The sequence below is a fragment of the Puntigrus tetrazona genome, chromosome 17, assembly GCF_018831695.1.
Source record: "Puntigrus tetrazona isolate hp1 chromosome 17, ASM1883169v1, whole genome shotgun sequence".
Classification (NCBI taxonomy): Eukaryota; Metazoa; Chordata; class Actinopteri; order Cypriniformes; family Cyprinidae; genus Puntigrus; species Puntigrus tetrazona.
This window is the reverse complement of record NC_056715.1, coordinates 3586368-3607443: the sequence shown is the minus strand read 5'-3', so window position 1 is coordinate 3607443 and position 21076 is coordinate 3586368. Positions and strand designations below refer to the sequence as shown.

General features: G+C 35.6%; 3 protein-coding genes across 4 annotated transcripts; 2 read left to right on the top strand and 1 right to left on the bottom strand.

Moving 5' to 3' along the window:
* The first annotated feature begins 524 nt into the window (after positions 1-524).
* Positions 525-2791, top strand: fam177a1 (family with sequence similarity 177 member A1). Its single transcript, XM_043263352.1, has 5 exons — positions 525-664; positions 1007-1186; positions 1273-1339; positions 1420-1517; positions 1631-2791. The coding sequence occupies exons 1-5, from the start codon at positions 596-598 to the stop codon at positions 1829-1831; spliced, it is 615 nt and encodes a 204-aa protein (XP_043119287.1). The 5' UTR covers positions 525-595; the 3' UTR covers positions 1832-2791.
* ppp2r3c (protein phosphatase 2, regulatory subunit B'', gamma) lies at positions 2641-7158 on the bottom strand. The gene is made up of 13 exons (XM_043263351.1): positions 7021-7158; positions 6167-6294; positions 5667-5771; positions 5459-5571; positions 5202-5299; positions 5005-5075; positions 4769-4901; positions 4574-4629; positions 4261-4336; positions 4046-4182; positions 3521-3658; positions 3356-3415; positions 2641-3080 (listed from the first exon to the last, which is right to left on the bottom strand). Exons 1-13 carry the CDS (start codon positions 7085-7087, stop codon positions 2889-2891), a joined length of 1374 nt encoding a protein of 457 aa, XP_043119286.1. The 5' UTR covers positions 7088-7158; the 3' UTR covers positions 2641-2888.
* A 16-nt stretch (positions 7159-7174) lies between these two features.
* Positions 7175-19869, top strand: LOC122362077 (protein only RNase P catalytic subunit). Of its 2 annotated transcripts, XM_043263348.1 has the most exons (8): positions 7175-7289; positions 7727-8647; positions 8747-8794; positions 8873-9005; positions 15157-15264; positions 18116-18264; positions 19267-19462; positions 19548-19869. In XM_043263348.1, the coding sequence occupies exons 2-8, from the start codon at positions 7782-7784 to the stop codon at positions 19677-19679; spliced, it is 1632 nt and encodes a 543-aa protein (XP_043119283.1). In that variant the 5' UTR covers positions 7175-7289; positions 7727-7781; the 3' UTR covers positions 19680-19869. The 2 variants fall into 2 exon arrangements, with proteins under 2 accessions (XP_043119283.1, XP_043119282.1); XM_043263347.1 differs by having other exon boundaries at positions 7257-8647.
* Positions 19870-21076: the final 1207 nt, after the last annotated feature.

Genomic DNA, 21076 nt, shown 5'->3' with positions numbered 1-21076 from the left:
TACGACATGCAGTGAAATGTTTTTTACAACCGTCCAGCGTTGGAATAGAAAAACATATATATATATATATATATATATATATATATATATATATATATATATATATATATATATATATATATATATATATATATATATATAAAATATAAAAATATATATACGAAGAAGTGTACAAAGTATAAAAGGTAAAAAAAAAAAAAAGTATAAAATATAAAGTGATTTTGATTTGTGCTAGTTGATTTGTTTGTGCATACTCCAGAAGATGCTTTGCAGATACACTTTGCATAGAGATAAATTATTTTACTACTGAAACATCGCGTGCTTGAAACTACAATGAAGGGAGACTGAAATGCATTTGCATCCGTTCATATTCAACAGACTGTAGTCAGCGTGAATAAAACAAAAACTTTCAATACGAATTTGTACAAATATTTGATATGTCTTTTGCAAAATTGTCAGCGTTTTAACACTGTTTTCATTACGTTTTCCGTTCTACTCCATTTAAATAGAAATTGTTTACACGTGACGTCACTTCCTGGTTTACGCTGCTAGGAGGAAGAGCTCAAAGAAAGCAACAGAAAGGACGGAAGAAGACATGGCTGAACTGTCACTGTACCTCACGAACGTTAACGTGTCTCTGGGGCAAACTATGGACACAGAAAAGGTAAAGTCATTTTTAAACGTAATAAGTGAGATCATGGAATTACATACTTTGATTTGTTGTAGACAACAGTCGAGATATATATATATCATTCTACTCCATTGTTCGTTCAGTCTAGCGATTAAACTAGTTTGACAATATACGTCATTTAAGATATAAATGTATAATAATTTTATGTAATATTAATGAGATTTACGCAATGTAATTCTAATTGAATTTATATAATGATAGTATAATGTTGAGATCTCATAATGTAGTTTATATAGGCCTGCCCACCTCTCTGTAACAGTGTGTAATGGTGTTGGTAAATGAAATTTAAATGTATAAACGTATCTGCTGGTTTAGAGTTCTACGGTGGTGAAGGAGTTTGAAAATGTGGAACTTGGAGATCTGGGCAAAAAGAAGCCAAAGATTCCTCGCAGAACAATCTACTTTGCATCTGGTGAAACCATGGAGGAGTACAGTACGGACGAAGAGGATGAAGAAGAACCGGAGAAAGCGAAAACTTTGAGCACAGTGGATACGGTGAGTTGCGTCAAATCATTAAATGTAAACATAGTTTTCTTTTTGTTTATTTGAACATCTTAGTCACTTTGCATTTCCAAATGCAGTCGAAGTTGACCTGGGGACCGTATGTCTGGTTCCATATGTGGAGAGTAGCTACCTCAACCATCTCAGGTAAAGAAACACTTTCCACCCTGTGATACTGACTCGTGCGGAAATGGTCCAAAATTAACATTCCAGCTCAAATATTTCAGTTTGTGACTATCTCGGAGAGAAAATGGCCTCGCTGCTGGGAATCACGACGCCAAAATATCAGTATGCAATTGATGAGTACTACAGAATGAAGAAAGAGGTATATGCACAGATGTAATTTATCGGCTGTAGCGCTGTGAGTGCAATTGTACATGCTTTGAAAGATTTGAACAGCATTCATATTGTGGGACCCAAATAATGTGTAATCCACAGGAGGAGGAAGAAGAAGAGGAGAACCGTCTCTCTGAGGAGGCAGAACGCCGTTTTGAGGAGCAGCACGCTCAGGAGGGCCAGCAGCCAAAGATCGAGCAACCAGAAGCAACCGCTTCTTTTGTGAATGTGACCTTTGAACTGGAGCAGGAATCTCACTCTACATCTGATGCTAATAAAGTGCCTGCCCCCATTCCCTCCTAAAATACTGTTTGGTCGATTGAGCATTAGATGGTTTTTACCACATTAACCTTAGACATGAGGTGTCCTAGGTTTCTTTTTTGGAGGGGAAGTTTACACGAAGGTAACATTGTTTATGCATAGCTGACAATGGTTCTGCTTTTAAACGCAGAACTGTTTTAATAATCATTTTACAAGCCATACATAAAACTATGGAAGCTTATTTCTGGTACGGAATAAAAAATATACGTAATACAAAAAAAGTCATTGCGAATTTACCTTAAAATCTGAGGAAAGAAATCTGAAAAAAGTCACACTTAGCAAACAATCAGAGTGCAGTTTAGCAAGATCTATCTCTCTTAGAACACTGTGTAGAAATGGGACTTGGCTCCAAGTTTTGCTACAGTAAGCACGTTTTCTTTCGAAAATATACATATTTTTAATTCTGTGGTGGAAATAATGTTCCATAGTCACAACAATTCATTATACATTTGTATGATTACAAACACCTAAAAAGCCTAAGATAAGCACTGTAACAACTGCATGGACTACCAATCTTTTACAATGCTGTAAAATGTTAGTACTTATAGTAGACATTTCTATGTTACTGGTGATGTTAGGAGTTGTCAAACAAATAGAGTAAACTGTCAGACGGGAATATTCCCTCTTTCTTAAGTCATAGCCTTCAGAGCTGACAACTTTCAAGAAGTTATTTTTGTAACCAAATATTCTTCGTACGTGAGCACCTTATTTTTGGTGTGCATGTAATTCTGTGCTTTAGCCATGAGATTTGAGTTGTCCGGCCTTCTGACACACACAGGAAAAAAAAAGCATTTAATTTTGAAGAGTGTGTAATTTATTTGTGTACAATAATTTTGTATTATGTTATGTAGGTGAAAACGCGCCTACCTTTCTATAACGTAGGTGAAAAAATACAGTTTGTTTTGTACATATTACTTAATAAACAGTTCAATATACAAATGAGCTACCCCGTGTATTCCTCTTGGCTGATGTTTTTTCGTTGTTCAGAGTAGCTCAATTGGTCCTATAGCACAGCTCGATTTGGCAACAGAACGTGATGTCATGTGTCATCTAAATCAGCCGTGTTGCTGTCCGTGTCATTAGCCACCAGCACCTCTCTGTTCTCGTAAGTCCAGAAGCCATTGAGGTCGATGAGGATACTAGTGACGGTATCGCCCTGGCCGCTGTTCACCAGGTCCTGTAGTGTGATCCTATACGGATCTTTAGGCTTCACCATATCAAAGATTTCATCCTGTAGACACAAAATGTTGAGAATCAAAGTTATTGCCAGGTACGTTTACACAAACGAGGAATTTGTTTTAGTGATGGAAGCTCTACAGTGCAACAGTATGACGAGAAAAAAATGTACAAAACAGCAAAAATCGATTGCGTTTGAAAAACTAACTAAAACAATACAAGCACTTGAGAGCTAAGCACCGTGGCTGCCATTCACGTCACCATCATGACACTAATCGCCATTTCATGACTACTTCCCTGCTTGTTAATTGTTTTTATTACTATGTTTACCTTAACATCCTGGAAGGAGACTGGCTCCTGCCCATGTATTTTCATTTGTTCCTGAATGGCCTGAAATCACAGATGAATAGGTTAGTTTATGCTTAGTGTAAATGTATAAAAATATGTGTATATAAAAATTAACTTGTATTTTTGCTCTTTTTCACGTTTCCTTACCCTGAAGAAGTAGTTGAGGGCAAACACATTGAGATAGCCTTTGTTTTCCATGTCCAAAAGTTTGAATATGTACTGGAGGGCCGCAGGTTCTTTCCTATTCTCCAGAGCCAGTACAAAGTCTAGATAGGTCTTATAGTCCTAAATGAGAGTGTTGAAAAATCATTAAAATGGTTATGTTTTTAGATACTGAAATTCCATATATATACAAATATGGCATATTTTCAGTTATAAATGTCTGCATGGATATATTCACATAAGGTTTGTGTTCAGAGTTGCCTTATAACATTCAATTATTACTCTTTTTTTCATGCTGAAAGGCAAAAGTGCACAAAGATTAAAAATAAGTAATTTTTTTTTTAAATAAATTGTTTCCACAAATAATTAAGCAGCACAAAACTGTTTTCAACAATGATAAAATATGAAGAATTTTTTCTTGATGACCAAAAGCCTGCCGAATAACTAATTGATTTTATTATATTACAACATTTAACAGTTAAAATTATTAACGAAGACAGAATGTTTTACCATTTCACCATCATACGTTAAGCATTCCTGGTAGACACGGTCTAGAAAAACACTTGTTAGAGTTCCTGTGCCATATCGAGACAGCTCTTCTTTACTGAGCATCCCATTATGGTCCTTATCCAAGTTGAGGTACTGACCTGGAAACAAGACATGCCATGATTAACATAAGAGATTTAACTTGTATAACACTGATTAAGTGTGTTTTGCAAGCATACCATAAACTCGAAGAGCAGAAGGTGCAGAGAACCAGTTAGACTCCTGACTCTCTTTGGACAGCTCCTCATCTCGAAGCTATGAATGAATAAATCTAATTAGCACAGTGTCACAAACGCTGTTCTTTTGAGCTTCCTAGTAATCAAAAACATATCGATGCTTTCAAAAACATTAGCAATGGTTTTAAACACCGATCATAATAAATGCTTCTTGAGCGGCAAATGAGCAGAATGTTTTTTTTTCATTTTAGGTACTGCATATAGATGTTTTTATACTAGTAATAAAGCTTCAGTTGAATGAGAATCTATACGGTACCTCAAGTAGGTCATCCAAGAAACTGCAAGCCAGAATGTCCTGAATTTTTATCTTCCCTGCAGAGCGAGTACAAAACATTAGAATGATTCTTTTCGTTCCAGTTTTTTTCCACAGGGTAAAATCTAAATAATGTCTGCAGGTGCTCTGACGCAAATTAAAAGGCATATTGTAAAAGCACAACCTCGGGAGAATTACCAGTATGTAGAGGATCGAGGAAGAAAAAGAATTTGCGAACGGCTGTGCAAACATAAAACGAGTAGAAAGATTTCTCCAAGCCATCTAACTGGGGGAGTGTGGGAATTAACTCTAGGATGTAGTTCTCCAAATCCTGCAGAAAGAAAGTCTTCACGTTAAACAATACAGCTTTGCCCCTGAGAAGATCGATACTGTGATTTTTCATGTGTTTCCGAAGGTAAAATGAGATTACTTACAGACTCACGGAGATAACCCTGACCTGCTACATCATAAAGACTCAAACCAATCCTGGTCTGGTGAAGCCACACTGCAAAAGAAGAAACGCAGAGCAACATGTGATTCAACTGCATATCTCTATTAATATGTTCAGAGCCATTCAAAAGAAGTAAAAGACTCGTAATTAACTTAGACTCATAAGATGAGAATGCAATACCTTTTCTCATGACATAGTTGAAGAACTGCATAATTGATATCCTCCCATATGGATCATTATGAAGTAGTTTGGCGTAGACTCGGGCGGTGAAGAAAAGCCTAATGGGGTTTAATGATAGTCAAAGAAACATCTGAGCGAGTCATTAGCACGGTCCACCTATGAATCACTTTAACTTAGAATACAGTTATGAGCCTTTCATACTCATGGTTTCGAATAAAAATCATTGATCACTATACACTTTTCTGTGATGCACGCACTTGCATTTGGCGCCCGCTTTTTCTCCAACCTTTAGGAAACTCTCATAACTGATCATGGCCTCGTCACCGGTCGTGGGCGGCACTTGATGCTTATCGAGAAGAAACCAAAGGTTCTGTAGGAATGAAAAAAAACATTTAAAATACATTTAATAACTGAATTAATGAATGTTTAGTTTGGGACACAGGCACAAATAAAATGCTGTCTTACTTGTAACTCTTCATTGTCCAGTAGTTCCCGGCTTTTCCTCTGGAGAAACACTGCCCTTGATTCTTCTCTGAGCTTCTGCAGCAAGACTTCATCTTCTGCAGGAAGCTGACGTGAAAGATTGGAGTGTTAATACGTACAACAGAAATACGTACAACAGCATTCAAAAGTCTTAAAAATTTTAAAGAAATTAATACTTCTTTAAGCAAGGAAAAAATTGATGATTAAAAGTGACAGTAAAGTGATTAAAATGAAGTGACAGCAAAGACATTCAGAGTGTTAAAAAAAAGAAAAGAAAAAAGCTGTTTATTTAACTTTCTATTCATCCCAGAATCCTACAAAAACGTATCAATGTTTCTAAAAAAACACTGAAATTGAGCTTTCATCAGGAATAATTATATTTTAAGATATATTCAAATAGATTTTTTTTTATTTGTAATATTTGACAATATTTTTGATCAAATAAACATGATATCACTATGATCAGAGCGTGATCAGCTCACCCTGTAGTAGAAGCGTGGGATGTGTTTAAATGAGTCATCTTCTCCTTTTTCGCCTCCTTTCCATTCACTATAATACTTGGTGAACAATTCGGTTTCCTCTGCTTTCTTCTCCTCCTCTGTCCTGCCATCTGTTCGATACAAACAAAGATTTTAAAACACATTATAATTATTCACACTGTACAGACCTCCTCCGTATTTTACTATTCATAGTAAAAATCAAAGTAATCATTCCCAGGGCCGTTCCTACTGTATGCAATACATTTTCATGTTTCCATTATTTACGGTCTTAATACATTAGATAAATGCTAAGAGTTTAATAATGCTTCAGATGTTTTACTACAATTTTACATATGGAAATCATATCAGTCAAATTTTTATTTAGCACAATATTACAATTAAATAAATACAGAATTTATAAAGTCAGGGTTAAATGGCTAAATTGGCCAAAAGATACTTGTTTCAGTCTGGTATACCCTTTAGAAGTATTTCTATTAATTAAATCACAACCATTTGAATCTTTTTACACATTTTGTGTAACGTTACACACAATGGGTACGGTTACTATGGTTTCTGTACAACAAACTATAGTATTTATCATATTTACTAATCCCTAATCTATTAGTCCCCTAATATAAAATATTTAGTATAGTCTAAATCTACAAAACTTCCACTAAAGTTAACCAGAGTTTTACTATGGTAAAACCACAGTATTTTTAAGCTTTTAATACTTTCTAGCGTGATTATACCAGTCGATTAGGGTATTTATATGCAAATGTATACATTTGATGTCGTTTAAAAATCGCTCATTGATCTTGCTAAATATCTCGATATTTCCTGATTAGCTAACGTCTTACCTTTTTTCGCAGAGGCGAGTTTTCTCCGCAGTAAATCTTTCCAATGTGCGGTTTTATCGTTTGCCATTGTTAACTTTATTTATCATAATATATTTTAAGCTTTAAAAAAGACAGAGACTTATTACTGAACAATTGTAGTATGTTTGAGTAGCTCAGGCGGTTGATGAACTGTTTACATCTCTGACCTAGAGGCGCACGAGTGACGCAATCGACGTGCGACCGCACACGAGCTTGAATGGCCGCTCTCGTTGACATGTACTTGCCTTCTGGTAAGAATTCATAACTTGTGACCAGATCCTGTAAGTTAGATGTTGTTTACTATATTGATAAAATTGGGCTTAAAAGGAAGTAATGCGAGGGACTAGGGAATTTACGAATGTGCGCTTTAAATGTGAAAGGACATTTATTTAGAAGGTAACTTGCTGAATATTATTTACATCAATTAGTTTTAGATATAAATACTATTTAGTATAACTGTGTGTTATTGTATGTGTGCTGAACAATAAAACGGACCTCAATTCAGTGAGATTTTGAGATAGAATTACCTCAGTCATTTATTGTACAGTTTCCATAATGCACCATTAAAGTCGTATGTGGTGTAAAAAGGCAAGGCTGGTAGGAAAATGGGATCTCTTGTTGTGTTAACATCAAGGACTTGCATAAAGCATCTCTGCACGCCATGGGTTGTCAACCCCTTATATTTCAGGCCTGCTTTGGCTTGTTTACCACAACAAAACATTACGCATGCTGTCCAGTTCATCATGATTCCACAAACACAATGTTACAGCACAGAAGGAGACAAAGAAGCACACGTTTTCCAAAGAACGTCCAAAGAGAAAGTGTTCGCTGCGAGGACAAGACCTTCATTTCCAAACTCGGTGTTCACTGCGGGAACGGCCAAAAGAACGGCTGAATATATGAAAAAGAAAGCCATGTCGAAAACAGAACAGCTGTCAGATAATACACCCCCGAGAGGAAGAGGAAATGTAAAAGTTGCCCTTCCCAATCGCCCGCTGACCACATCTGAATGGGCAGAGATCAAAGAGAGTTCCTCCAAACCTGAATTCTTTGATTTGCAAATGATGGAAGGACTAGTGACCACTAATGCAGATATCAACATTGCCAAATCTCTCTTGTCCTACGTGGTTGAGGACAAAGGCACCCTTTCCTATAAACTCCTTTTGAGATATCTCACGCTGTGTGTCACGGGTGGTCATCACTCAGAGGTGCTGGACACCTACGACATCATGAGAACCTGCTTTAAAACTCTTGACACTGGAGCTTCGTCGCTGTTAATAAAAGGGTTAATTCAGACTGATCGCTGGAGGGAGGCGCTTGTGGTGTTGGAGGAGATGAAAAAGGCCCTCCTGCCGTCTCCTCGTAACTATAGCGATGCCATCGCTGGGGCGGTGCTGCATGGTGACGCTGAGACGAGCTGGATGCTGTACGATGAGCTCCTGCAGCTGGGTCTCGTACCTAATCAGGACACCTGGAAGTCGCTGTTTGAGAGCGGCATCACTCGGCGAGGACGAGAAGACAAGCTCTTTTCTATTCTGTCGTACATGAGAGATAACGAGGTCTACCCACAGGAGCCGCTGATTCAAACGATCAAATCTTGGTTTGAGAGGTACATGTAAAATACGTATCATATAATTGTAAAACATTGACCAGATTTTTCTGTGATTGTGAATGTTTCATTTAACTTTTATTTTCTCCTTCTGCACAGTTTACCGGATCAGAAATGGCATGGGACGTTCTCATACGTGGACCCCAGGTACTACTTTTCATTTTCGGTTTTAATATTGTCAGTGTCGGCTTATTAACTGATCATTCGTATGGAAATGTGTTTCAGTGGAGAGTGCAAAAATTGCAAGGCAAATCTTGAATCCATTCATCTGACTGAGGAAGAATATGTTCAGCTGAAGGACAGAGTGATGAAGAAAGTGATAGAAGGAAGTGACGTCTTCAAGAAAACCACCCCAGAGGTCTGTCTGCAAAATTATAACAATTATAAAATAATTATAAATTATAGATACAAAGGGCAATTTAAAATATTCATAAATATTCTACTAACACAATATATTATTGTAATTATATTTAATAATTTTTAATAATATTTTTATATTATGAAATAAAATTATAATGAATTAATATTGATAACATGCATTAGCAGAATTTATTACCATAATAAAATATATATTACCAAAAAAATAAGTTGTTTTTTTGGAAGGCGTGGGGCTTAATTGTCATGAAAATCATGTCTGCTAATCTTAAACGTCTTAAAGTGTTTTTAATCTTTATGTAATTTTTAAGAAATTCGCCTTTTATGTAGGATGTGTCGTTTTAAAGTTTAACCATGCTTTAATGTGTAGTTCTGTTTCACTCCACTAGATGGCAACAGCGTCCCATATACCCTATAATTGCATTTCTACACGACCGTTTAAACACGTTATACATGTTATCCATGTTAAACATTACCCGGTTTTAAATGCTTTTAGATATTTTGTCTTTAAAAAAATTATAAAACAATAAGGACACATAGATTTAAAATAATAATAATAATAATTTTGTGTCGCGCCAAGTAGGCTGCAGCTACATGATAGGAAAATTGGGTAGCCGTCCAGAATTAGAAGATGTTCCGTGCAGTTTTGAGCTCCGTCTTAAATGGAGTCTGCCCCTGAATTAGATGATGTTGTTGTCCGGAGGGCTGCTTTTTTCAGGCTGCGGGGTCTATAGATGTCAAAAGCATGTGATCCTGTCTAGTTCTACATTTAGATATGATGCAGGGGCTTTCCAACACATGTTCCTTCATGTGTCTGTCGGGTCCCCGTTTAGAAAGCTCATGAATGCAGTCCAAGTGAAGACACAAGGTCACAAGGCAAGCAACTCCTCTGAAATTCCATTTCCCAGAGAGAACAGTCGTGTTTGTTTGCAAACGCCATTCTCACGCTCGGGTTTCCAAGCACCTTCTCAGAAAGGGGCATATTTTTATACAGTGCATCTTGGAAAAAAAAACAAAGTACTCAGTATAGCCATGAACAATCTCTAATTTGGTTGTGCGCATGATTGATGCAGAGACGTGTGTACTGCCTGTGTGCTTTTTGCTGTCGTTAAACGCAACACAATGGGCTTTCACATTTCAGCCCTCAAAAGCCTCTCACATGAGTGACCCTGGAAAGTCCCTGCCTGCCTGGCTGTCTGTCTGCAGCCCCCCGCCATCGCTGCAGCAGAGCCTTGTGAAGTGAAACCAGCAGCACAGTTAAAACACCCCCAGTCAAAACTCTGCAGAAGCATTTAACAGCTTTTAGACAATCATTTTGCCTTTAAAGGGAAAAAATGTGGTGCTTCTGGGTGGTTGGCGTGACTTGCCAAGAAATGAGTGACACGCTGCACTTCATCAAAAAATACTTTTAAATGTTTTAAACAATAGATTTTATACATTCGATTTTACAACAATAGTTATTATACATGACCCGATAGTAATTATGAGATTGCATGTGATATTTGTACTTTTAAATAAGATTTTCAGTTTATTATTATGTTTCTAGCATTATTTTTGGTGTTATTAAAGAAAAATATATATTATTAGAATTTAAAATAAGTTTTCTATTTTACGATATTAAAAAAAAATTATTCCTGTAATGGCAATGATTAATTTTCACTTCAGAAATCATTCTAATACGCTGCTTGCTGATGTTTTTTAATAATAATAATAATAATTATATATAAAATGCATCTTTTTTATCCATTTAGTTTGTCACTGCTGAAAAAATATAAATTTTTCAAAAGAAAAGTGTACTGAACACAAACGTTTGAGTGGTATTACAAAGTGACAATTTTTAAAAGTACAAATATATTATGTCTGTGTATATATATATATATATATATATATATATATATATATATATATATATATATATATATATATATATGTATGTATGTGTAAAGTCCTAAAACATTTCAAATTGCCAGAGGATTTTAAATGTCTCCGGAAATCATAAAGTAAGCATGATATCCAGATTAACATATCAACCATTAGCAAAAAAAGCCCCTTTTTCAGTTCCTAACATTCAGCGGACTGCAGTTTTTCAGGTCAAGCGTGAGCTCGGGGGAGCCTGTTTTTCCCGTTTTAAAAACAGCAAGCTTGTAATGAGGAAAACTACAGGACTCGCAAATGCCTTTTCGTTAATGTCTGCTGTGGGGCACTATGTGGTTTTCGCAAACTCCAATTCGTCTAATTTCTTTGATCTCCGTCAATTTCGTGCGCGACTGCCTTTTCATTCTGTCGGAATTTCATGCATGCTTTGAACGAAACAGGACAGGTACTTGTGAGGATTTACGAAATGCTGTTCAGTTCATTTCAGTGACTCAAGCAAAAGCTTGCAAGTGTACAGTGCGTTAATAATCACTCGGGGGCTATTGTGCGTATTCCAGAGAGAGAGAAAAAATGAGACCGTGATCACTATCAAATCTAGATTAAACTCGTTTTGAATGTGTGTATTTCCGACACACCCGGGTTGTAGGTACACAGAGTTCTGCGGGGCGAGCTGCTGCCACACGCACGTGACCTCTCCACACCACTGGGGAATCCCCGGTGTCCCTGTTCCCAGTCAACACGACCTCTCCATGCCCACGAGAGGATGCAGAGTGAAACAAAAAACAATGCTTGGTCGTTGTCACCAACATCTTATTGCATGCACGTACTTAAAACCAGGTGAAACTGCATTTCTGCATTCATTTGGTCAGATTTTTCCAGATTGCTGAAAGCACTAACCCTACTCAATGCTGCAAGAGTTTGAAGAGTTGAACAACTGATCGCCGACCGCTAACCCCCACCAAAACCAAAAAGGAATTCCCCAAATATCCAGCTCCCCTTCCCCCTCTCTCAGTCAGAGGCGCTCGCTCGCCCTTCCCCCAGCCATGCATCCTCTCACCCACTAGCTACTTAATACACACTTAACGGGATTTTTATCGCGCAGAGTAGCTGCACTTATTCGTTTTTGGTGTTTTGCATTCAAAAGCGCGTCAGGGTCTTCTATATTTGCACGTTAGCGCTTCGGAGGAGCGGAAACTGGAATTTTAGAAGGAGAAATTCTCACGCTTCAGGCAGAACCGAAAGCGCTGGTTTCCAGCCACCTGACGGTCCAGGAATACCTGCGGTTTTGACGAGCACTGAGCCCTGCGTATTAGCTGTTGGACTTCACTTCGCCACATTGTTTTTGTTGTTTCCTCAGCTTTGAGGAAGAACTTGCAAAGACTGCTGTTTGCTCAAAACAATTATAGAGAGAGTTTTTTCCTCCATTACGAAACTTCACTGTTTAAATATTTTTTTTTATTCATTGGACGACTTCAATATTGGGAAACTTTGCTTGACTGCATTTCAGTGCATAAATAATACATTTTTACTCCCCTACATTTCAGAAGAAACGCATATCAATTGCTTGATATTAGAAAACGAAGAAAATGAAAACAACGTGATTTGAAACTAATCATTAATTTGAATAAATCTGCTTGTTGAACTGGTTTACCATTCCACCTAATGATTAATTTGTGAAATAGGTATGATTTAGTTTTATTTTATGCATCATGAATTTTCCTTTAACCTCTTAAGGCATGTCTTTAAATAGTTTAGAGCATTAAATAATGTACAGAAAAAATAATTAAAAATCATATTTCATTCATAAGTTATGTCCTTGGCAGAGGACATCGGGACTCAATTTCTTTAAAAAAATAAATAAATAAAATTACAAGAAAGAACAAGCATAACATGCAAAAACAATTGATTATTTAAATCACAATACTTTTTTTTTTTACAAATTTTATTTTAGTGCACCTGAATGAACCGTATACCTTTTTTTCTGCAGTGTTTAATAAGTGTATAATATTTCATAGACTTTTGAAATGCACAATAAACATGCTTTTAGTCCTGGTGTCCTCATATGAGAACATGTATAAAATCATACGTCCTGTTTTGTGACAGAAAATCAAATTTTGATTTGAAACCTTTTAGATGTTGATTCATGACACACAATTAAAAAAATTGATTTAAATAATAATTACAAAATATTATCATAGTGTCGCTAAATTAATTTCAGACATTTTTGAACACAAAGGATTGGTCGTGGACATCCAAATATTTGGTGTCTCAGAAATGCCCTGAAAATGAAATATTCATTTTAATTTGAGTTCAAGTTTTAGCAATATTGTTGTAATTTTTATTAGTCTATTTTAGATTTAATTTATTTTTATTTAATTTTGAGTAATTCTAGTACTTCACAATTTTAATACGTTGTCAACTGATTCAATGATATTGTCAGAACAATGAGTTACAAATCCACACAACTGATACGTGATTAAATATAATTAATATGCAATTGTAACTAGCATTATTGCTTGCTTAATTGTGGCTGCATTAATGTTTGGCCAGTACATTTACTTATGTAATATACATGTGTATTAACTCAGTATTGGTGTACTTTGCTCAACGCTGATGAACGCTGCGCGTGAGTGTGCATGACTTGGCTATAAGGCTTTGCTATGAAGCTAAAGTTAATAAATCAAAAGCCTCTGCAGCTCTGAGGCCCGAGGACAGACAGGTGAGGGAGTAATCTGGCCCCAGTCCAGCTGGAAATTCCCTTGTTTTGTTTACATGTTGTGTCAAGGACAATTCGGGGAGGTGTTTCAACCTCTTCTTAAACAACAACAAAGAAAGAGGAAGTACTAGCTTTTTTTGGCCCTGCTATTCAAGGGGCCCATATGCTCTTGTGTTATTCAGCTAAACACAACTTCATAACCCTTTTGAAGGTGAGCCAGGTGTGGTCAAGCTCTATTGTACGCCGCTAACAAATGCTTAAATGCTTTAAAAGACAGATAGGACAAGACGAACTGTTTTTTTTTTTTTTTTTTTTTTAACTGTCCTGGGATGTATTCCATTGACTTCAAAAACAGCTGTTATTGTACAGTGGTCTTACTGAAAGACTGGAGAATGTTCAGTTCTTGGCTAGTACTCTTCAGACTGTCTGTGAATACACTGCTTTATCTCTCAGTTTCATGTTTTGTTCTTATACTTCCTGTATATTGACTGCACATATCTCAGCTCTTCATTTAATCTGATATGTCGAGTTTCATTAGTTTCAGGCAGGATCACTTACAATGATATATCTGTCTGCTATAAACGTCACCCACCGGGCCTCGTGATTTTCCACAAACAATCTTGAGTTTAAAGGTAAAATGTGTCATTTCCGTGACACTAGAATAGAAATGCAAAATGAATGATTGTTTTCTCAGTTGTTACAGAAAGCTGAAGCTGATCCAACTTCACTTGCTTTAATTGCATTTTAACAAATATTTTATATACTATTATGAAATTTATTTACTTGTATATTCTTTTATTTGTATTTTTTGTCTTTTTTCTGCTTTTTATTATTCTTTTTTTTAATATTTAGACTTATTTTTAGCTTTTATTTAGTATTTTATTTATTTATAAATTTAGATGTAATTTTAGAACTTCAACTTAAATGTTATTAAATGTGCTTAAAGCATTTTATTTTATTTAGTTGTTTTTGCAGCATTTTAATTTAAGTGTAAGTTTGTCATCTAATATTTCTCTCTTATTTATTTTTTTCGGATTTTTATTGGTTTTTATTGGTTTTTATTTAATTCTGAACTAACTGTAATGTTTTTCAGCTGTCCTGCTGTCTTATGCAACACTGGTTGCTTTTTTCTTGTGCAATGCGCTGCACAACACCAAAGTGAGGAAATGTACATAAAGACCCCATACATCCAGGCAACCATCTGTTGCTTTAGTTGAAAAAAACTGAAGGACGGTTAATAGTGTGCATGATGTTGCATCTTTGCTGCCTTTTCTTTTTTTTGCATGGAAAATTTTAAATTCTGACTAGTTTTAGGATCAGACCACCAGGGGAATACTGCAATGTCAGCCTATATATATATATATATATATATATATATATATATATATATATATATATATATATTTATTTATTATTTTATTTTATTTATTTATTATTTTATTTTATTTATTTTTTATTTTTTTTGGCAATATATACAACCCATTGAAAGTGTACTTACTGTATCACCAATTAAGAATAACTTGCATGTTTGTGTTCTGTACAGGAGCTTAAAAACTTTAAGAGTTTTGTGAAGCAGAGCCCTCCCTTTGATATTGTCATTGACGGTCTTAATGTGGCTAACACAACATCCAAGGCCACCCGATCTCAGACGGTAAGTGATGCTAACTTCACCGCTTTGACGCAGGGTTGGTTTGTCTGTTTTTAAATCATTTATTTGGCTTGACAATCAACCTACTCTGTTTTAAAGCTTTAACACTGGAAAAACCTGCATAACATGTTTTCTTTTACCTGCTAATTCAACTAGTAGGCATTTAAAAAAAAAAACCAAGACACATAAGAACAGACAGAGGTTCCACCAGGGGGCGATGCTAAGCGGTTACTTTTAATGTGGCAGAACAGGTTTTGTTGAACAGCCCCAATTTCTCATAGTTTCCAAACCAAAAGACCCCCCCAAACCCATGAAAACCACAGTTAGTCAAATGAAAAATTAGGGAAAGTTCAATGTCCATGTTATGTTACACCGAATGCGTTACACATCCTTCCTCTTACAAGGTGGTGTCAGTTCCATACAGAAGTGGTATTATAATAGTACCTAAGGGATTTTTTTTGCCAACAAATAGGTTAATATTTTTAGATAAGTACCCACCCATTAATGACAACTTCTCAATGACTTTCAATGACCTAGACTTTTAATGACGGCTCACCCAAAAATAAAACAATTATGCCATCATTTACTTAGCCTCCACTTATTTCAAACCTGTATGCGTTTCTTTCATCTGCACAAAAGAATATATTTTAAAGTTGTTGGTGACCAAAACATTGACTTTTCATTGTATTTTTATCCAGCCAGTGGCTACCACAATCTCTTTGGTTACCAGGATTCTTCAATATATCTTCTTTTGAAACTCATACAGTGATTACAAAATAAGGCAAGATACCACAGGATAATAGGGTGAACATTTGAACTACCATTTGATAGCCTAAATTGACTTTTTTGATGCAAAGAACCTTTTGTGCACTGGGAAGGTTTTTCAAAAGAATCATTTGAAAACTTTCGTTTTTAAAAGCATAAATCTCTATACATCCCCAGTACATTGAGCTTTTGCATTACAAGCTTCATCAATCTTTTTAAACTTTTTTGTTTTCATTTCGTTGACGCATTGTTTACGAATACCTATTTTTATCAGTCTGTAAATCAGAAAAATAAGTTTCCATGAGTGAAAAAAATATCTACATTTTTGCACAATTGCACACTCAGTTCTGGAAAAGGTCAAAATTGCAAAATAAAAACTCGCAATTCTGAGGATAATCAGAATTTAGAGCATATGTCGCAATTCTAATATGCAATTGCAAGTTGAAATGTTACAAAAATAGACCATTACATTTCCTGAGGGGATCTGCTTCAACTTAATTCTTCACTTAACGTTAAGCTACGAATTCTGATGTAACACAAACTCCCTTGACCTTCGACCAGATCCTTTTGCTTTCTGCCCACTCATCGATAGTTTTCATCTGAACATCATAAAGTTACACATTATTAACGCAGACGCTCCCCGTAGCAATCGGCAGGGGATTTTACGTTCATTTTGCTATGACTAACTCTGCATTTTAAGACAGACATGTGCCTTTTGTGGTCAACTTTATTTTTGGTGGTAACATTTACCCCACTTCCTTCGCTAACAGGCACATTCATTGACATGCTAGTATTAACCGGTTTTGTCTGCGCAGTCTGAGCAGTCTGTGAAAATGAAGTGAAATGGACTTAACTTGTGGCCAAAGCAGGCCTGTGTGATTTGTTTACAGTAACCAGACTGTATGCAAGAAAGTAAATTTACAAGACTAACACGCTGGAAGGAAGTGCATCTCTTTATCTAGGAATTCTAAAGCGAAGGTGACTATAGGCAGGGGTTAAGGGTGGATTATAAAACAGGGCGCTACGGTATACAGTGTGTACGGTGCTTTCCAGAGTGAAACAGCCCATCTGTGGCTCGCCGTCCACTTCCTTATCATGAATTAGCAGAAAATAATCACACCTACAATTCCACTTTTTAGCACTTCCTCATGTCTGAAATAGCAAAATGAAGGATACAAGATAAACTGGAATTCATTGGGACTCTCTTTGCATATTCAAATTGTATATATTACAGTGAGGTATATATATTTAGAAAATAAAGATGTTGGTTTATGCTGTAGGGTTATGCATACACACACACACACACACACACACACACACACACACACACACACACACACATATATATATATACACACATGTTGCAAAAACAGTATTTATAGCATTTATTTTATTTTGACATTTTATTTTTATTTGCTTTGCATCTTGATGGTTACTGTTTTAATGTTAACTGGTTCTAATGTAAATGTTTTGGGGTTTTTTTTGCTGGAAAAGTAAAGTAAATCTTTAAAGTTTATTTTATTACTATATTTTGTATTTTAACGATTTTATCATATTTAGTTTAATACATAATATTATCCCGGTGGTAGTTATAATAGTTTTGTAATTGCTGGAAGTAAGAGTAAGAAAAGCAAATACCTACACACTATATAAAAAATAATTAGGCCTGTCTTATGATAAGTTCATGCAAGTGTTAAATCTGAAAATCTACATACAAAGACCTTTGGATATTTTTAGTAAGCAGTTGTAACCTTTACTGCGTGAACTTTGTATTGGGGGTATTGGAAAAACAACTTCCTGTGTAATCAGGAAACTCCCCCTCTCGGTTGTGTCCGTGAGTGGGTGGTACAGAAGTAGGTTAAAACAATGTGAGCAAGAATAATTTCCCTACAGATGACCTGCTAAAGGTCCCAAATTCATCTGTAATGCCAAGGGAAATTCCTGCAAAAAAGTCATGAGTTACATAGAGAACAATCTGAATGAATTGAGGTCTCCCATTCATTAAAAAAAATCATGAATGACCTTATTCATATCTAATATCTAAATAGAAATGGTTAAAGGTCACTGAGAGTGTGAATTATCTCCGCAGTTGCTGGCTGTCGTATCAGAACTGGAACATCAGGGTCTGAACATCCTGGTCCTTGGCAGGAAGCACATGCTAAAACCTTCCATGAACTGGACCAGACAAAACATGAACATAATCAAGCAAAAAGCACACTGCTTCTTCACCGAGAACATGTTAGTATGACCCCTACTTTCTCAATCCCATACTGCACATTGCTGTTCCAAAAACCTAGTGAGCTGCCTACGTAGGCTGCATGTTAAGGGATCACCACTGAAAAACGACTTGATTATTAGGTGCTTTGTTAAGACAGCAATCCCACAATGCACTGCTGCCAGTTCACGAAAAACAATTAATGCAAGATTGGCATTGATGAAAAGTTTAATGTGGAATATAATATCTTGCTTTACTTTTAAAATATAATTTATTCCTGTGATGACAAGGCTACATTTTTAGAAGCCATTACTCTTCAGTGTTACATGTTGCTTCAAAAATCTTGCTTTCAATGTTGAAAATGTTTTTGGTTAATATTTTGTGGAACCCACGTGCTTACCAGTCAAATGTTTGACGCAAGTAAGATTTAAAAGAATAGTAAATAAATATTTTATTTGGCACGCATGCATTGATCAAAAGTGACAGTAAAGATATTTACAATGTTACAAAATATTTCTGTGTTAAATAAATGCTGTTCTTTTGAATGTTGCATTCAACAGAGAATCTCGAAAAATAAGGTTTCCACAAAAATATTAAGCAGCAAAAAGTTAACATTATTAATCGGAAACAATAATTAATAAATGAACACCAGCTCAACATTAAAATTAATAATTGGTGTAAATTAAAATGAATTACTACTAAAATACATTCAAACAGAAAACAAGTCTTATAAAGTGTAATATTCTCAGTTTTTGTAGTATTTTTACAGTATCTTGGTGAGCATGAGATACATTTTATTTCAAAAACATAAAAAAACATTTCCTAACATTTCAGCTGTAGTGTGTGTGTATACACAGAAGACCTCACTATGTTTTGTAACGGTTTTGTAATGTGTTAATGACGCATGTACCAATCGCTTCCCTTCTCTGCGCAAGTCAGTATAAACCCATAATGATTTCATTCACCAAGTATGAAAGGTATTTTTGTGTGCACTGATTTTTTTTGTTTTTGGGTGGCTGCCACAGATCCGAGGATGACCCGTTTCTGCTGTATGCTACTTTGCACTCTGGCATTCACTGCAACTTTCTTAGCCGTGATCTGATGAGAGATCACAAAGCCTGCCTGCCAGACAGCGCTACCAGACGCCTCTTCTTCAAGTGGCAACGTGGCCATCAGCTGGTGCTCACTCATTACGTCCCGGGAAAAAAAGTGCAATTTCGGGTAGGTTTATAAATGGAGGGATTTTATGTAGTCAAGATTATTAGGATGACTGTTGGATTTGCTCCGTTCTCTTTTTTTATTTCAGAGGACCCTGGCTCATGACACCATCATTCAGACGGACGGCAGCTCCTGGCACATCCCTTATGATGACAATAAAGGAGATAGAGCCACATATGAAGTTCCTCATAAATGGCTCTGCCTCACTCGGGAACATTGAGGCTGCAGTTACTGCTAGTGTTCTGGCTGGGAAATGTCAAATAAATAATACTTTGTATGTCCAATTATGTCTTTCTACTGCTTATATATATATATATATATATATATATATATACACACACAGTAGTTTCATGTTTTAGGACAAATTTGATAAAAGGTTTTGATGCCCTTCAAATGTTGACTATATACTGTGTACGTGTATAAATATATAAATAATATATATATAAATATTTATATTTTTAAAAAAATTTATATATATATATATATATATATATATATATATATATATATATATATATATTTGTGTGTATAAAATCTGTAAAAAGAAAAATCTGCTATAGAAATTGTCTGTTTCTTTTATTGCACATCTATTGCACATAGTTGTAGGTAATGTAATGTTAACTGCTGTCTAAAATCATGCAACAACAAAAAATATCCTCAGAGGCCCATATTTTTAAGTCACAAGGGCTATAAATGCTGTGAGTCTAAAGTCCAGTTGAATAAATGCTTATTTTTCACAAGCATAGGTTAACCATGTGCATTTCTAGTTAATGGTACACATTAAGACAGTGGTTCTCAACCCCGTGCTGGGAACCCCCAACCTCCAAACATGTTATATGTCTCCCTCATAGACCACATCTTCCAGACTCTGATAATGAGCTCAATCAGGTGTGTTAAATATGAGAGACATACATTAGAGCAAGGTTCAGCTATATTATAAAGGTAGATTTTAACTGACAATTTGCAGTGTTTCATAGCTGTAAATTATAAAAGGCAATAAAACATGTATTTTGTGCTCTTTACTAATTCTGTTTGCGGGCACATTAAAATATGTACAGCACTTGAATTCTGAAATGCCTGCTTATATCAGCACACATAAAATACATTGCCATTAAGCAAACTGTTAGCCTGAATTACTGATAGTTAGCAGCACGAATCTGGAGTGTCACAATCTTGCATCTCCTTGGACCAGCACAAAAGCTTATTTCGCTTACAATTTCTGCAATTCTGCTTTTAGATGTTTACGCTGCCTTATGAAAAAATATTAATTACAGGAATTAAATTAATTGGATTTGGACATTTTTACCTTAACATAAAAATCGTGCGTGTAAAATAAGTCGGTTTAATCAGTTTGTTAACATTAATTTTCAATGTTAGTAATTAGACTAAGAAAGCGTTACCTGTTACATAAAACGAAAATACTATTATATGCGATATTAAACTAATAAAGTACAACACAATGCAGTAGGCAGCTTTTGTAAACTCTACTCTTTGCAGAAGGTTCATATAACACTAACTGTTAACCGTTAACTAGCAGCGCTTTTTTTTAACGTGCTTCTCACACACGTGCCCCTTTTAACCATTTGAGTGCGACGCGTCGCGCCATCTTACCCGGAT